This window comes from Astyanax mexicanus, chromosome 16 (genome assembly GCF_023375975.1).
Source record: "Astyanax mexicanus isolate ESR-SI-001 chromosome 16, AstMex3_surface, whole genome shotgun sequence".
NCBI classification, from domain to species: domain Eukaryota; kingdom Metazoa; phylum Chordata; class Actinopteri; order Characiformes; family Acestrorhamphidae; genus Astyanax; species Astyanax mexicanus.
The window spans coordinates 26758215-26777614 of NC_064423.1; the positions used below are offsets into that span (position 1 = coordinate 26758215).

A 19400-nucleotide genomic window follows, 5' to 3' on the forward strand; every position below is an offset into this window, starting at 1 on the left:
TAAATGTTTATTTTGTTGTAAAAGTTGCTGTGCTTTGATATGAATTGAGGAAAAAGCTAACTGTAGGTCCCGTAATTTAGGACTGTTATAAGCTGTATGCTCTTGTGCTGAACTTGCTAGGACAGCCTGACCCAGCCATGTTGGCAGTTGTTTTAAACGTTCTTTTTCCGAGAAGCTTTATATCCCTTCCAAGTTTCATATGCCTCTACTATCCTGTTTCTGTAGGCCTCGGAAAGCTCTCTGGATCTTGCCTGGTGACACTACTCACTCTCTCACCCTCTGATCAATGCCAAACAAACAAACAAATGGTAGAAAGAGGATGAATGATGGCGGAAAATTCAGCTACAGAAGAATCTTCTTCTTAGCAAATGAGGAAATGCTGAACTTCTGCATTAAAAACATACAGCAGTACAGAGAGAGCAGAAATATCTCAGGCATGTTCATAAAGACAATCAGTTCATACACCGGTCAGAACCATCTCGCTGGCCAGAAAACAACTATGAGCAGTTTGATTTTAGTGACCTAAACTGTATCTAAATGGTGGGACAATTAAAAGGGATTACACTGATTTTTCATAACTTAAGAGTAATGTGATGGTATAAAAGCTCCTCACATGCAGCTTACACACAGTAAAATCATAGTATGTGTCATCAGCTCACTGCTGAGAATTTTTGGCTCATCCCGGAGCTGATCCTTATGGAAAAACAGAACGACTCTTTCAAATTTTCCTGCAAACAACTTTCTAACATCTGCTCCTCATTTTGCAGGAGAGGATGTTTCTGCACTCGAGAGCGGACAGGGAAAGAGGGAGGAGCAGCTCATTCTTTCACAAAGCCTGGAAAGCCTGAGCTTTCAGTTGACCAACTTCCTCTGTGTGAAATGCAGGGAACAGTGCATGAGGAAATACAGGACCCAAAAGTATCTGGACAGCCCTTTTAACGGTTAAATTCAGCTGCAACATTAGTACAACACCAGACTTCACCAGTGCTTATGAGGCATAATGCAATCAAATGCTTCTCACAGCAATGTTTAAGCATCTTGTGTAATGTCTTCCCAAAATATTAGAAGCAGTTATAGCTGCACAGGGGTCAAACTCCCTATTATTACCATTGATTTTAATGAAAAGACTAAAAGAACAGAAGAAATTTCAGTTTTCAGTGAAAAGAATGAAATAGATGAAAAAGCAGAAAACCTACAGTAAACACAACAAATACAAACATAGTTAGTCAGAAATTTTATTTCTGGTGCATCATTAATATATTTCCAGCTCAAAAAAGCCAAGTTACAAAAATGGAAATCATGCAGCTACTGTTATGTCATAAAATCACATTTCAATTAGGAACACACCAAACCAAAACAAACAAAATACAAGATTTCACTGGATGCCCAAGCCACAATATTAAAGGCAGATTTTAATACATTTTTATAAATTAAAAATGTGCTACATTTCTTTTGCTCTTGGCAAATGTATCCCCTCAACAATTCAGCAGAATGTCTGAAAACAGCATTTTTACTTATTCAGCTCAATAATTGCTGACCATTTGGTGCATCCCTAATTTACATATATGCACTGGTCAGGCCTACAACACTTTAGTTTACTCTATTCGTACTGTAGTCATAAGGCCTGTTTTAGAACAGACTGTCTTTTTAATGATGGGCAATAAAATGCGGCCAATTAAAAACAAAACTCGTTTACATAGATCAGTCTTAAAGGCACTGTAACAGAAATACTATTTTGCTATTTAGTTGTAAAGGAATAAGCAAAGCCTGAAATACGGTAATGTAAAACAAAGATTATGGATCCTTACATATCATACTCAGAAATGATCATAAAACTGAATTTTATCGACAATGCCCAGCACTAGCGTTGCCTCAAACCTGTCTGAGAATAAACAGGCATTTACTGCTTGTCTTTCAGACATTCAGCACAAGTTGCATTAAAAGGAATAAGCCTGTTTCTCATCAGGGCTACTTTATATTCAGGCCTGGCTTTGGATCAGTTTCCTACCCTCCACCATCTGGCTTCAAGCAGACTAATTCCAGCAGGGGGGTGAAGGGCTCTTAGCCCACATTTTCACATTTTCACTCTCTGTCCCCAAAAACACACAGCTCGCATCCCCTCAGATCACTGTGTTTATAAAGCATCTAGGGCCAGGCTGACATATAGGTAGGATGATCATGTCAGCCGATACTGAGGCCTCAGACTTTACAAATTCTGCAGTAAGGATCAGAAAATCTTCTTTCTGACATGCATGTGTTTATAAATACAATTTAAAGCATACAGTCAGCATTAGTACATGTCTAACCCAAAACACCCTAGTGAGGGGTGTATTTGTATGCATCCTAACAGTGTGCATCAGATTAAACCACATAACCAAGAAAAAGAACATCACACAGATGTTGGGATATTGCTAATTAGGTCATTGGAGGGTTATGTAACAAAATTATGCATTTCAAAGATGCCTTTATAGTCATTCTTCTTCTAATATTGATTCAGTGTGCTTTAAAATTAGTAACTGCTGACAGTCCAATCGCAGGAAATGTTAATTGAAATAGTAGCCTTGCAAATGGCTGTTATGGAATCCTGGTTGGTTGCTAAGGGATTCCTAGGTGGATGCTATGGTATACCAGGTGGTTGCAATGACAGTTGCAACAGTATCTCAGGTGGTTACTAAGAGGTGTCCAAGGTTGTTGGTAAGATGTTACTAAGTTTTTTGTAGGTGATTGCTATGGTACTTCAGAAAATTGCTAACGTGTTGCCGAATGGTTTATGTTGTATTTCTGCAGGTGGTTGGAAGCTACGACTTAAAAATATATACACTATGCTACACAGAAAATGCACTTCCAATGTGGAAAATGTTGCTGGAATTGTGTCATTAGAATGCAAAAACCATTATTGTATACACCACATAAAATGATCTTTTTACATCCATATATTAGATTTTTGGGGATAAGAACTTTTTTCATTTTGATAAGAAGCTGATTAACTGAATAGCCACTGCTTTATGATGATGTTACATACATCATGTTGTTCAAAGGTCACAAATGAAAAAAAAATATTAAAATGTACTTCTTTACATATTCTTATGCATAATTAATATATTAATATATGTATTTATGAATATGTGTATATATATATATATATATATATACCCTGATGTGATAAGTAGGGGTGGGAGATATAGCACAATATTTCAGGGTATAATAGTTCACAATATTAAAAAAATGTTGGCGATATTATTGCGTACGATATGCCCCCTACACACTTATAACAGTTATGCCCCATTACATTGGATGTAAATATATGTTGCAACATTATAATAAAAAAATAATAAAACATAAATAACCAATTACAAAGATATGGTATGAAATGTTATAACCAAAATATGGTTTAATGTCATGCCACACAGGGTTAAATGTAATTTTTAACTGTATCAAATCGAGATATCAATATCGTATCGAACCGAATATTGAACTCCTCGTCCAGGCCATGTCCACACCTCACTATCAGATGACACCGACCCATAAACTAATCTGCCAACTTTTTCCTCCGAACAATTTAACGCGTTAAGTCAGCTTTTGTACACATTTTCACACTAACAGAAGCGGAACAGAGCGTTTCTGGAGGATAATAATGACTATCAAACAGTTTGTTCTCGTTTTTCTGAAGCAGAAGTTGGTTTCTTATTCGAATTTTCCGTTCCACCTTAAACTGTGCGGCAGCTCTATTACAGCGCCTAGTAGCGCTAGAATGTAACTGCCGAACATTTAAGGTGGAACGGAGAGTTCGGAGAAGACGCTTGCAGCCAAGTAAGACGCCAACTTCAGCTTGGTAGTTTCTCAACACTTTCAGAGCCAAAAATAGACGAATGTACAGCGCCAAATTCTTCCCGCACTGACACAAACATGTATAAACATTACCTGAATCGCGGGGAGTCTTTCAGACACTCCTCGAAATCAACGGTAATCTTCATCTTCTCCTTTAGACTCGCAGCTCTCTCTCACTTAAAGCCTTTAAAAACAGGGATTAGCCGCGCTGTTAGCGACGGAACCTAGCTAGCTTAGCCAGTGGAAAAGAAACCAACCAGCAGGCCAGCACCAACCAAACCCGGCGAGCCTTCAGCGGGCTGTCGGATTAAACCGCAGACCAGTCCCGGGGTCATATATTAACGCAGAAACTGAAGTCTGACATGAGTTAGTAAATAGCCTGGAAATTTTGGAGCACTGAATCTTCCCAGTTCTCTCCGACCAGTGGACGGGGCGGCTCCAGCTGACACGCAGCCAATAGGGTGCGGAGTCAGAGTGAGTGGCAGCGCAGAGAGCCAATAGTGTGTCAGAATGCAGGAGTTAGTCGTGCAGTTAGTCGTTTTACGCATTGTGATTGGTTCTGCGGTAAAGTTACAGGGATCCGTGTTACACTCCTATGAGCTGAATATTGGTGTGGGCATGAACTCTTGGACAACTTTGCTTTTCCTGTTATAATATACGGTGTGTATATATTTATACCTCTTAAAAATGACCAGTTTCTTTGATTTTACCAAATTGAAAACCTCAGAACTGATTTCTCCTTTCATTCATAAACTCTAAAACCTTTATGAATATGAACTTGTTTTTTTTGCATTATTTAAGGTCTGAAATTATTTCAGCAATTTTTTATTTTCTGCAAATAAATGCTCTCTAAATTACAATATTTTTGTTTGGAATTTGGGAGAAACGTTGTCTGAACAACGCTAATGCAACGCAATGCAAAGCTAAAACAAAAAAAAAACGTAACTATAGCTTCTTACTGTAGTTATTTATCAACAAATGGTTATTGGATACAGTATATAACCTTCATATTTTGTATGAGCTATAATATTTACATTTTAAAATTTTTACTGTTCCATATATGTTTGTGCAACGTCATAATATGAAAAACAAATACACTGCAGTAATACCTAAATTAGGACATGTAAATTAAAACACAGTAACCATTTGTCAACACCCTAGCCACCATTACAAACCATTCTCACACCATAGCACCCACATGGCAACATCTTCACAACAATTTGAGGAACTTAACAACCACCAGAAATCTCAGAAATACTCAAATTCTCAGCAGCTTTCTACACACTGATATGCTAAAAGCGTGTAATGTGCTCATGAAGTGTTATCTCAGGGCACAGCTTGGGAATTGTGAGGTGTTATCTTGTCAGTGAGACTGAACACAGGCTAGTGAGCTCATGGCAAGGAGGCAATTATTATGGCAATAATCAGAGCTGGAGTGATTCCTAACAGTGCCAGTACCAGATAGATGGGACATGCCATTTCCAAAGCTGAGACATGTAACACACATCAGTTCACAATCTCACGTGTTTACCAGTAATACGTCACAGAAAGCATCATCACCCTCACTGAACAGTGCAGTGGGTGGTAAAGATCAGGCCAGAAATATCCATGCCAACAGACAAAAAAATCTGGCAAAAATCATATCCACACTCACACATACTCCAAAGGTCAGTGCAGAATTATTTAGCTTCCATGCGACCAGGCAAAAATCATGGAACACAATGCTAGTTTCTGTCCCCTGACATTATCTATTCTAGTTGGAATCTACAGTAGCCTATGTCCTCATTTAGTGTAAGTTTAAGTCATAATCCAAAAATAGGTCTTGAAACGTATTGAAAGTGCTGGACATTACTGCCCTCTTGTGGTCTTCAGTTATTTGCACGTGGTAATTTAAAGAGCAATTCAACCAATATTACCAACGTTCAGCATAAATTAAGGTTTCCGGGAATTATTTTCACTAAAAGTTGCAAGAACGCTGTGAGGATAATTTGATTGAATTTAGTCTCACAAGAGTATCAATGAGGTGAGGCATAGATCTTGTATGATCACTACTGACACTCCCAATTCATCTAAAAGGCAGCTATTAGACCACTCCAGAGAACTCCACAGACTGACGCTATGAAAGATCTCAGTTCAAACTAAACAATTTTATGAATCATGGGCATTCCATGTCAGATAACAAACATTGTTTATACATAAAATGTTTATGGTGCACTGAAAATTCCACACGATGTTTTAGGAAAACCAAGATAGTGTGTTATATATAGTGATTAGGAAACAATTTAAGACACAGCTAATAACTCACATCGCTACATCTAGGAACTGGTAAATAAAACCTCAGAAAGTATGCAAGCCTGTAGTTTGTGAAAGCACTTTCAGTTTTGTGCACATTTTTCAATTGTAAAAATAATTAACAAATGGCCTTAATAGGCAGTTTATGCTAAACTGACCCAAACAGCTCTTGTTCTTATCTATAATAACCTGTACTAAGATAAAAAAAAATAAGATTGAAAAAAAATGTTTACAAATGTAGACCTCATTAACATATTTTAATAATGACAAATATACACATCTGTAAGGTAAACAACATGCAAATGTATTTGACTTAAAAAAAAAAAAAAGTTAGACAACCTTCTCATTTCTGTGAGGGGTGGACTGCAGTGACCAAAATTAGAAACAAGATGAAATTAATGAAAAAACAATAAGCAAAAATAAAAGAAAAATAAAAAAAACAACAAAGGCAGGCAACAAAGAGAGAGTTAATAAAAATACACATTTGAGCATTTACAAATTTACACACATACACAAGATTCATGATCATCAGTTTATAGCACATGCCCAGTAGTCTAGCAAAGCTTCCTTCAGTGTAGACGGCAGGCCTCATCACTTACTATAAGAATTTAATAGAAAGGATCAGATGCACAAGCTAAAAGCTTTAGGTCATTAAGTTCTTCACTGGGAAATTTAATATAGCTAAATCAGTGCTGTCCTGATGCACTTGTTACAGCACTTCAGCGGGACGTAGTCAAATATGAACGCCTCGTCATTTCTCATTCCTCTCATTTGACGTGTCCAGCACTTTAAACTGAATGCAGAGGGAAGTCTTAAAAAGGCATAAGCAGTAAAAAAAAAAAAAAAAAAAAAAATCCACTTTTCAAAATCTCTGATAATTAAAATATTAACATGTGAACAATCCTTTCTGAGTGCTTTGGTCAAAAATTAGATATACAACTCAGAAGACACATGGTGGTGGAAGTTTTACTGGTGGGATTGGATAGAAAATAGAATGGCCATATTTGTTTTGCAGTCATAGGTTTATATATATACATATATATATATATATATATATATATATATATATATATGTGTGTGTGTGTGTGTGTTTATACAGAGAATTTGGAATTTGGAGTTTCCCTTTAAAAACAGCTAATGCTTTGCATCTTTGTGTCAAAAGTTCTTGAAAAAGAAAATCGCAAAAATATAAACTTTCAAAGACTTGTACATTAAAGATTGTTGTTTCTCACTCACAGTCACACACACACACACACACACACACACACACACACACACACACACACACACACACACACACACACACACACACACACACACACACACACACACACACACACAGATATTGTTTCTGATGCTGCAAAGAGGAACAATGGCATGCTGTATTTTTAAATGGCCATGTCATGTTTAGATTTATTCATTATCATATAAAGTAAAAATATAATAAACAAACAAGTGCTCATATGAGTTGGGTGAGAACTAATAATAATAAACATTAAAAAATATTTAACTAGGAGAAAGGAAAGATCCTGTATACACCGGGTCACTTTGTGTGTAGTATCTGGATTGCATAATAATACGATTTTTAGACCCATGCATTAACACTTGATTATCAAACACATTTTCAGTTTGGAATCAGATTAAAGTATGAAGCAGAATTTCCAAAATTGCTTATTTGTAATAACATTTATTGCTGGTGTTTCGGCTGTCAAATATGTTTTGGAGTATTTACACTTGCAGTTTAATGCGACTTGATCTTATCCAGATTATCCAGATCTTTAAACTCAAGATGCATAAAGTGATCAGAACCCTGTTTAAAACTTGTCACTTTATATGACCAGTTTCTGGATTGTTTTCTGACAAGGTTTTAGCCAAAATCATTTAAACCTGGCTCAAGTGTATCAGACAAGCGAGCTAGCAAAACAAATGTATGTGATTCAGATTTTTATGTTTTAAATGCGTCTATGGTGCGTTTACACTTGCATTCGGATGTGGTGTGACCATATCCAGATATATTTCTAATACTCAAGACACACAAAGTGAGCAAGTGTATAGTGGATGTTAGAGAGGGGTTTATGGTGACATAGTAAGGACAAAAAAAAGGTCAAACTAGTGATGCAGTTTGTAATGCAGTTTGTAAGCTGTATAATACAGAGGATAGCAGTGACTGCATGAAGATTACCTGTTCTGGTGTCATTATTAGCACAGGCAAAGAGGTATCAGAACAGAATATAAAACAATATTACCACTGGGTGCATTATATAATCAAACATGAGGGATAAACAAAAGGAAAACAGTGACAAAATATAGGCAACGCAAAAACAAAACACAACTATTGCTTATCACTGCAATTATTTATCAACAAATGGTTTTAAATCTGGGATTCAGTACAGCTCTTCATCAGTAGATAACACAGTTTTGCTTGGTAATAAATTATGAAATACATTTGGTTTAATTCATATTAAACCACATGGGGCATAGTTTCAACAGCTCAAGTAATACCAAACATGGATTTAAGAGGCCATGCAAATCTTAACATTTCAAATTCTAGCCACGAGAGGGCAGCAGCCCCAAGTCATCGGTAGAAAATTATAGGGGACCATGTCTCCAGATGTATGTATGTATGTTATGTATTTTATATATTATTTCATAAACTGAGACTTCTATATACTGCTTCTACATATGTCACTCCAAAACAACTAAAACAGGCCGGAGAAAAATCTGAACAACTGCAAAGGCCCCGACCCACAGCCTGACAACATACAGCCAGCTTTATTAAAGTAATAACAGTGCTTTATAAACACTGGTTCTCACTTCAAAACTACTACTGAATGTATTGATTTTAGTCTGAGAGGCTTGTAGCAAGTTTGCCCTTAATCATAAATGCTCCTAAAGGATTGTCAATGGCAACAGAACTTTCATGTCATGTAAATGCTCACAAAACTGTTTTGTCAACCTCTAAAACAGTGCAGAATCTGAATGAGTAAAGAGCACAGTTAAACAAGCTGGTCATTAGTGTGTAGAACTTAATAGATATAAATGCACTATTTTGTGCATTTTTCTGCAATTCTTTAAATCCCTGCATAACTTTAGGGTTTAGCTATAAGCACAGTCTTTTACACTGATTTGGTGTGAAATACTATATTCTGAAGAAACTGACCAGCATTGTTTACAGTGGTGATAAATGTAACCAGATGACTCAAGCATTAAATGCATACATTTGCTTTTATACCTGCTCTGGTTGGTCTGGACCTTCAAACCTTTGGACATTGACTTTGGTCAAAATCCAAATAACAGGTGTAAATTTGAAACCGAACCAAAAAGAGAGGCAATTCTGGTCTAGAGCTGTCTTGATGTGTAAAAACAGGTTTTTGGATGATTTAGGCTTATAAACCAGATATAGGAGGTAGAGGCAGGCCCTCATCCTCCATAAAAAAATAGCAAAAAATAACAGCTCCTGTGCCCAAAATTCAACCATGCAGTTTTACAGTAGTTATTCCTGTCCCTTCTTTAACTATACACAAAAATCAAAAGAAGCAGAGGCTAATCTGTTACACTGTGTGATGTGTGCACACTTTAAAAACACTGCCAACAATGCCATTTCCATAACTCGTAGAAGATTTGGGTCAAAGTGGATATATCATGGTGTTGTGCAGCAATATATATATATATATATAATCTACAGGCAGCTGGTCAGGTTAAGTCGAAGAGCAAGTATACTGTGGGCTTTAATTGCATTACAAGTATTAATGCTTTGTAGCTGTTTTCTATAGAGGAGGTCACAGATCAGTTCTCAGACAAACAGCCATATATGGGCTGAGGAGAACAGATGGGAAAAGCAGTGGCTTGCTGCTGCGGTCACTTGGCGGTGCAGAAGAGCAGGAGCTGTTGGGCAGGACGAGTCTTCTCAGGGTTTGCAAGCTTTTTCAAGCTTTCTCAGACCTTCACGCTGTGCCCAAGAGAGGGTGAAGTCTTTTCTCATAAAACACTGTTTAAAAACAGTGTCTTTAGGCCTCGTTTTGTTGTTTCATTGCATGACAACAGTAAGACAAACACACTCTTGGCAACAGGGGGAGCAACCAGCAGGTTGATATGGTTTTGCATTGCAGTGCTTGTAAAATACAGGAGGAGGTTGGTGGGAGCGGGTCCTGAAGCAGTGTCCTCTGCGGTCGTGAGGCAGTGCACACACTGTTGACAGGTCACGAGCCGAGGCAGGAGCTGCAGGTGAGGCGACGTCACGGTTTATGAGTCTAAGGAATCTGCTGAAATAATAATAATAATTTAAAAAATGTGTGGGTTTCATACATATGTGAGGTTTTATAAAAAGAGAAGAAATGCCAGCTGGATGGCTGAAAACAGTAAATGATTAAAATAAATACAAGTAGTACCATAGAAATAAAAAATAAGATTTTTTTTTTAAACCTTCAAAACATTTGCCAAAAATTAGTGCATACAGTATTGCTTTATGTAAAACTCCACTACCCAAACGAGAGCCTTACATGTAGCGATTAAAGCACTTTTACAGTCTCTTGTGGCACTGAGTCTAATCATACCCTATAATCAGTTACATATCCGCCATAACTGTATGTAGATGTTTGGAGCAATCTGAAGAGCATTTGTTAGCTTGTTTTTTGTTTGCTTGTCAATGTATGTAATTAGTTTTTAATTACAGTACTGTAGAATCAGGGCATCACTACACAATATGAAATATTAAACTGACCCCTGTAAACCTATATATAGAATTCTACATCACATTATTACACTTTTCATTGTGTTAATAATTAATGAATGTTTTGGTTGTCCAGCAGTTGTGCTGCAGTAGCTTTTCTGAGGGATTAGACCAGACAGACTGGCCTTCGCTTCCACCACTCATCACTAAGCCATGGGCACCTATGACCCTGACCCCAGTTCACCGGTTGTCCTTCCTTGAAGCACTTTTTGTAGGTACTGACCACTGCATACCGATAGCATCATACAGATAACGTTTATTTTGCTGGCTCATTTTTCCTGCTTTTGAAAACATCAACTTCAAGAACTTGATATTTAATTTATCACTTCTTGACAGATGCTATAAACTTCACCCATCAGTGGTTTAATATTATGCCTAAAGGCATATATTTCACTAGAGGGCAATGTTAAACAATACGTTAAAATGATGCATATTACAGTTTTGTAATTTCCATTCCACACAAGTTTTTTTTCTTTCACCTATGTAATATTTAAAAATAATGTATTGCATTATATTATAGTTAAGCCAATTGTAGCGTGTATAAAACAGAGCCCAAGTGTCTGGGGTCACAATGTCCCCCTGAGATTCACAAACAAGATTTTGATATACCGTTGATATAAATAACTGCATATTTCAAGTGGTAAATTATTAGTCTTCTACAAACTACTCCCAAAAGATGGAATCAACCCATCTGCTATTTATGTGGAGGGACGGTGTTTGGAAAAGATGCAATCTTGGGAATTAAGTGGAAATATATGCCTGGGAAAATGTCTCCAAAAAGAAGTGATGTGTGCACATGATTGTGATATTTACTAACATGTTTAATAGCTTATTAACATGTAGGTAATCAAAGCTATCAATTCACCTTTAAATTTAAAGGAAACAAATGTAAAATAAGTTTAGAACAAACCCTTTTTACTCTAACTCTTTTAATAAAGAACATTTCAGTGTATGACTGTTTAACACTTAACTGAGGCTGGGGGCTGCTAAAATCCAATGTTAGTAAAGAGGTCAGTGATGCTTTACAGAAATCAAGGGCAAGACAAATTGTCTAGACAGAGCTAGACAATCTGTGTATAAACTAAAACCAATATAATAAGAGAACTGGGAATTAATGACCACAGATGAGTGCATACATATTAGAAATGTCAAATGACTTTTGTAAGGTCAATAAAAATGTTTGAATTGTTTTTCACACTGGTTAACACTAATATTTTTAGTACAAATGTGAGCAGTTCTTTATTTTGCTGTCTTTATTATAATTGTTTTGTCTTTAGCATGATGAAGTATTTGTTATAGAACAATAACCTGAATCAGATGATACAAAACTTGTTTTTACCACATTTACTAGATTACGAAGCATTGCTGTGAGGATTAGATGCAATCAGTGTCCAGATCAATAGTGAGGTCAGGTTTAATACACCTCTAGCCCATGTCTGACAATTAGTTCATGTTCATCTGCTACAAAGAGTCTCATTTTTTTTAAACATAGAATACTTCTCTACAGGAACTATATAAAAACAATGTTTAGTATTCTAGAGTAACGTAATTGGGCAAAGAACCATTTATGCCATCATGTGGTTATTAATCAATCAGTCACTTATTATTTAGCGTCCAGGTAAAGAACCTATGAAGAAACCCTTTTTTGAGAATGAAGAACTGTATGTGTGTGCCAGCAGCAGTTGAGGAACCTTGTTCTCACATGTATAAACTTCAACACATACACAACAAACAAAAAATCAATAGTCATCATTTACCATCTTGAGGGGGGTCTACATTAATGTCCTCCGTTTCAGTGTCGTCCCTCATCTCCTCATCCTCATCTTCCTCCTCCTCCAGCTCGCTGGCGATCAGCTGCCTGGCCAGTTTAATGTTAAGACCTTCGTTGTAATGCATCTTCCTCATCATCTCGAACTGCTTCTTTTTGGCTGAGAAAAAAAAACAAAAAAACACAAGGACACACTTTTACAGCCAGAGCTGCAGAGAAATACAGCCTCGTATCTACAGCAGCAGGAGTCGTGCAAGGTCATGGGAGCAGTGAGAGATTTTGAGTTAGAGCTGAGGGAGGCACACCAGAGGCCTTATGGATAAAGACACAAATCAGGCCGATCTGCAGCTCTGTCAGTTTATATCCAATCTTCCTGAGGGACACAGCCACTGCCACACACATACACACAGGAAATTGATTTTAGACTTCAAGCTCTAAGCTTTGAAGCAATATTTCAAAGCATCTAGTCAACAACTGGCATCACAAGAGACTCCTATAAATAAAACTGTTAAACATTCAGAAACACTGTTACATTTGTGGATACCAGCTCTTCTAAAGTATCTTCAGAAATTAAGAGTAGTGATGGGCACCGAGTGGCGCTCCCACTATGATCGGGAGATCGCCGGTTCGAATTCCACTCATGTATCTTGCAATCAGCTGTCAGAGCCCTGATAAAGCACAATTGGCCTTGCTCTCCCTGGAGGGGTAAAGGCTGCTCTTTCCTCCTCTTCTAGGGTGATGTCGATCAGCACATATCATCTGTGAGATGATGTATCAGAACAGAGTTGCGGCGCTTTCCTCCGAATGCACTGTGATGCCACTCAGCAAAGCTGCATCAGCAGCAATTTAAAAAGAGGCGGAGTCTGACGTCACGTGTATAGGAGGAGGCATGTGCTATCGTTCACCCTTCTTGTGCTGTTGCATCACTAGTGATGGGTGATATACAACTCAGTAGCAGCTGAATGGGTGGGACAATTCAATAACTGTTTTTATAGATTTTTATATTTAAACTGCTATGCATCCTTATGGTAAATCTAGACTGAAACAAGAAAAGCATTTTATTGAGGCTTAATTACACAATCTTTCAACTTATCTACCACTCTGCCCTCAGACTGTGCACTGGCCTTTAACAAAAGAGTGCTCAGCTGTAAAATGGATTAGTCAAAGTGACTGTTCTGCCCATTAGCCTAAATACACGCTGCTCTAAACGCAAACTCTGAAGAGAGAAAATGCACACATTTGACTGGAAAAGCTATTATTAAAATAGTAATGCTGCCATGCTAAACTAAACTACAGTGCACTACTGTGAATTGTTACATAATAAGCTTTCATGTTAAAATCTGTTCATTAAATGTATTTTTTATTATAGTATTAAAACATAAATTGTAAAATAGTATATTTGCAGTGGTACAGGAACAGAATAAAATTTCTGTTATCATGACCTCTCTAATTCTACATACAGCAGCGTGGCTAAAAATGTATAATTAGCACTTTAGCTAGGAATGAAAAAGAGGTACAATACAGAGCCAATCAAAATGTGTATCACTCATAAAAGGCATAAAACAAAACAAGAAAACTGACAGAATAAGAATAAGAAGCACACAATGCATCATAAACAGATCACAGGGAGAAATACTGAACATGTGCCTTTTAAGGGACCAGGCTCATTTTCAACTATGAATATGATTTGATGTACAATCCATTACTGTAAGTGATACTGATACAAAGTAAAGATAACTGATGGATCTGCCAGAAAAACAAGACATACCCAGTGTACAAAAACAAAGTGATAAAGGCAGCAGCCGTACGAGTGCTGACTCTGGATGGGTCACTGTTCTCTGTGCACTGGGCCAGCAGCATAAAGTGCTGAGGTGAATGCAGGATACTCACAGATCTGACCCAAAATGACCCACCTTGTTCCTCTGCAGTCAGCTCCTCTTCCTCCTCACTGCTCTCCTCTTCTTCTTGCTGCATAAAACGAGGCTCTGTGCCTTCAGCTGCTGCCAGTCTGAGCAACAAAAAAAAGATGGAATACAAATTAGTACAAAATAATTCCAAATGTTTCTGATGAGACCTTATTGATAGGATTCTTTCCACTTTTTTACTACTGTATATAACAATACGTTTTTACAATAAGTGCTGGCATACTAACGCTGCTTATAATTTTATGAAGAGTTGTTTTATCGATTTGTGCTACCTTGTGAAAACCACCTACCAAAGTGTACATTTACAAGTAAACTACTGGCTAAATAACCAGCAGATATGATATTTCTACACTATAATATGAATTTAAATAAATTAATCATGGTTCAGTATAAATTTAGCTATTTTTACTAATTCAAATTAGTTTTTGCAATTTTTTGCCAAATATGTTTTATGAGGTAGAATAATCAGTGCATCCCTATTTAGAACTGAATGTACAATGTGTCTGGAGATTTTAAATCATGAGAAACGTGAAACAGACAATGATCCGAAGTTTTGTTCTAACATGGATTTCACATATACACTGCACATTCCCACATATACACACATATCCACATGAACTCTAGAAGACAGCAGATGTGAGCTGAACTGCCGGAGTACAAAAGCAGGTCAGATCCGAGTAGGCTTCACTTCACTAACGAGCTTTTCCTCTGTATGGCTGTGTGAGTGGGCCAGCGTGCGACTTCAGCCCAGCACACAGCCTGAACTCACTGCCCTCACCAAACATCACTCAGGGCCTCCTGCTGCAGGAGCTCCCACCAACACATACACACACACACACAAACACTTCAGCCTTTTCTCACACACAATCCCCAGAATCCTCAGAGAGGAGGACAGAACACACAGCAGCCTGAGGGGAGGGACAGGAGAAAGAATGAGACACACATGAGTGAAGAGAGAAAGACAAAATAAAAAGGGGAGAAAAATAAGACGGAATATGAAGATGGAGGAGCAGGAAACAGGAAAATAAAAGTAAGGGAGAAATGTAATAATTTGACAGATAAAACGTCATTAGGAAAGAGCATAAAAATTAGAGGGGTAAGAAAATAAGAAGGAGAAAGCATAGAATAGGTAAAGCGCAAGGTAAACTATGGAGAGATTTGCAAATTTGCAAATTAAAAAATACAAGGAATAAGACAAAAAAAAAAGAAAGAATGTGGATGAAAGAGATACCGGTAAATACCAGAAATAAAAAGGAAAGTGAGACAGCACAGGAGGATGTGATCAGTAGTGTTCTGAGAGTGGGCATAAATAAAGGCCTCAGACAGACTTCAGGCCTGAAGCAGCCTTTCACTCTTTCACTTCGTCCATCCACTCTGCACTGGTCCACTCTTGCCTGACTGAGTCCACAAGTCCAGATCACACACTTAGCGAGCTTCACTTCAGGGCTTTGGGCTTGAGTGGATCTCTAGCAAAGAAAACTCCATACATTACCCTGATCTTTTATATGGAGCACAATCAGACTGTTCTGAAAGACTCTCTGTAATAGTCTTTCACAATAATATGACAGTTCATCAGGTTAGGATGACAGTATAAATAGAATTGTTCTTAAATTATTTTATGTCTCCTTTCTTGTTTAGCTACCCTGTGAACACCAGGATTATGTGTTAAATGTTTTTATGTATTATTCAGTAATTAATAAGTAGTCTGTAGCTGGCCATTTACACTGTTTTAAGTAGGGCTGAATCAAATCTGTGCATCAGTGCTCTGCTGTATACAGTGCCAGTTTAAGTTTATTTTTGATGCACTACTTGCACAAATTAAACTAATTATACCATTAGGCATAAATTACCATGCTTAGTATCAAAAAAAGAATGTTTGTTTTAAAAAAATAAACCTGCCTGTCAGTGTGAATTTCACTCATGTGTATTAAATAGCATGTATGAGGTAAATGTATTATTAGCATGATTTATTTTGTTTATATTTTATATTTTTGCCAGAAACTCTCATAAGCTGTGGTTTTATTCTGAACTGCATCTGGACTGGACTGCAGGCAAAACCAACCTCTTTAATTCATTCATTAATTTAACTGTATTTGTTACATCTGGAATCAATGTAACAAATAACCATTAAATGGTACAAATAAAATGCAACAAAAATAAGAACATGGGTCCTTTTACTTTTCTTTCTCCTATAAAAGGCAGGCACAAAGGTTGTAGCAGCAGCACAACATTTTACGGTACATTCTGACACAGATTCTCTTCAGGACGTCCTCTGAGTATCAACTGACGCTCAAAAGAAAACTGAGTGAGCAAATAAACTCTAAAGTCACCTCGTCTGTACGGGCTATATTTTGCAGCCTTATTGACGGGACAGGTTTCATTAGACATAAATAACTTGAGTGTGGATCAATCACAGTCCATTAGGTACTGATTTCTCAAACACACTTCAGGTACGCAAGTGTTTCTCACTGCCCTGCATGTTAGTGGTTTGCTTTTCCTTATAAAAAAACACAACGAATCAGCTCTAATTACAAAGTCTTTTCAGAACTGCTGGGGTCTGTTAAATCAGGGAATACACTAAAATGGACAGGACAGAAAAACATACTACAAGCTTATCATAAAGGTCATTTATAATATGTTTGGGTGGATTTATACACCAAAAACAATTACAATTTAAAAAAAAAGCCATTAAAGAGTTTTTGTGTTATTGTCCTGTACGTTTTTCTGTTACTAAGAGAAAATTGATTAATTGGATCAATTATAGTGTCTGTTACGGATAATGTAGCATCCAGTACAAATTATTAATTACCAACTACAAGTTATTCAGCATGTCCTATTAATAATTTAGTAACCACTATGAATTATTCAGTAACTATAACTTAGCCAGTATCAAATGTAATATATTCAGTAACTACACTGAATATTTCATTAAGCTCTATGGAGTCAGTATGCACTACAAATGATTCAGTATCAATTTAAGCAATAATACATAAGAGGGAGTGCTATAATTAATTATTCAGTAAAGATTATGAAATATTAATAAAAAATGATTTGGTATCTACTATGAATTACTTAGTATCTACTACACATGTCTCAGTATCTTGTGAATTATTGAGCATATGTTATGATCTACTGAGCATCCATAATTAATTATTCAGTACCCACTATCAATTATTCAGTATCTTCTAAAAACCTTATCACTCTGCATCAACAACAGTGAGATATTTATATGGGTAGGCCTACAAACACACCCTTAAAAAACAGTTCTCTTATCAGGGATTAGGCCGTGCACAAGTCTCTTCCAGGCTGTTAACTCTAAATCATCTTCTGCATGTTGGGAAGCCTCTGAGAGATCACTTACTTTTTGGCTAGGTCGTCCACAGTGAGGGCAGCGTTCGCCTCACCATCGCTGTGCGCCTCCTCATCTTCCTCATCCCCCACCATCCTGCAACACAGGAACACTGAAGGTTAAACTTGCGCTCTGACCTTTTCCCAAAGCAGGGTTGGGTTTCACCCTGAGCGTGGCACCGTCCTTGTGCTTTGCAGACACGGCAGAAAACCGTGCATCAAGCTTCCAGCAGGCCTAGTGACACCAATAATCAAGGAATACACCTGAGGTGGGTGAGCAGTGCTGATAAAAATTCAATATTATGAAATTTTACAAATCAGTCACAGCACCAGATGGAAAAACTACATTTTCAAACATATGTAGACATCTGCTCCTCAAGCCTTTCATCTGAAATCAAGTGTATTAATCTCTATACTGCAAGAAGAAATACACTAGATACTGAACATTACTTTAAGGTTGGTTTTACTGCATTCAGCCTCACAGGGGCATTAATGAGGTCAGGTACTGATGATGTCTCAGGAGTTCTGCCGCTCCAACTGTGGATCCCAGAGGTACTGGATAGAGCTTCATCACCTCTGAGAACACAGTTCACTGCTCCACAGCTCAGTGCTGGGGAGCTTTACACTCTATTCTATTAATAATGCATTTCTTAGAACACTATGCAAACTGTATGTATAACGTAGCCTGATTTACAAATTCTAAGTGGTATCTAGATATTTATGAACATGTGTTTAAGCTTGGATTAATAAAATGAATGTGTCCAAAAAAATCTAATAAGCATATCTAAATAAGTTTAACTATTAAAAAATGGATGACCTAAACTAATCAGAAAAGGTTGAGTTTCGTTTTTCCCTCATCATACTAAATCTAGTGAGAATCTTCATATAAACCGGTTTGGACAAGCCCTTCTTATCTAATAAACTAGTATAAGGTAAGCTGAACCTGAGTCTACACCCGACAACAGGAACCCTACACACTGTGTATTTCTACACTAAAATATTATGATGAAAATAATGCTCATTATGAATCAATGCAATTAAAACTGAACATTACTGTTTGACCCAATTACCAGCATACTTGTACAGATTACATCACCCAGTGCTAGCTAACAGATTCAGAATATTACATTTTCAATTACCAATGATGAATAACGTGCACCCTGCTGTAATAGTACTGCTATCACAGAGCAGTAATTTTCTTAGTCTTAGCAGTATTGACAGACATATTTAATGACAAGAACCTGATAATACTCATTACAATATAGGGATTATGATTAAATATATTACAAGACACTGTGACACTGTAAACAACAGAATCTGTTGCAATATCATAAAAAAATCCAGGAAAACTGTCATAGTTTAAAATTCCGGCCATATGGATCAAATCTGAATAAAACAAAAATGTTTATTTGTTATGCAATAAGAACAGAAGGGAAGACAAGACAATGTTATTGAAGTTTGTGTTTTTCACAAAGCTGACTTCATATGTAAGCCATATTTGAGCTGAATC

General features: G+C 37.0%; 2 protein-coding genes across 5 annotated transcripts in view; both read right to left on the reverse strand.

Annotated features, from left to right (window-relative positions):
- The window catches only part of LOC103039533 (arf-GAP with coiled-coil, ANK repeat and PH domain-containing protein 2), a 55330-nt gene extending 51056 nt beyond the window's left edge, over positions 1-4274 (reverse strand). For 2 of the 3 annotated variants that reach the window (XM_049465456.1, XM_049465457.1), the window contains exon 1: positions 3922-4273. In XM_049465456.1, coding sequence (XP_049321413.1) covers positions 3922-3974 — 53 coding nt within the window. In that variant the 5' untranslated portion in view covers positions 3975-4273. Of the gene's footprint in view, positions 1-3921 lie in introns of all 3 variants that reach the window. The other variant, XM_022669831.2, reaches the window with a different exon arrangement.
- A 2084-nt stretch (positions 4275-6358) lies between these two features.
- The window catches only part of ppp1r2 (protein phosphatase 1, regulatory (inhibitor) subunit 2), a 30681-nt gene continuing 17639 nt past the window's right edge, over positions 6359-19400 (reverse strand). The window contains exons 3-6 of one of the 2 annotated variants that reach the window (XM_007236538.3): positions 17904-17987; positions 14531-14625; positions 12607-12777; positions 6359-10379 (exon numbers count right to left, since the gene is read on the reverse strand). In XM_007236538.3, the coding sequence (XP_007236600.2) occupies positions 10363-10379; positions 12607-12777; positions 14531-14625; positions 17904-17987 (367 nt within the window). In that variant the 3' untranslated portion in view covers positions 6359-10362. Of the gene's footprint in view, positions 10383-12606; positions 12778-14530; positions 14626-17903; positions 17988-19400 lie in introns of both variants that reach the window. The other variant, XM_007236537.3, reaches the window with a different exon arrangement.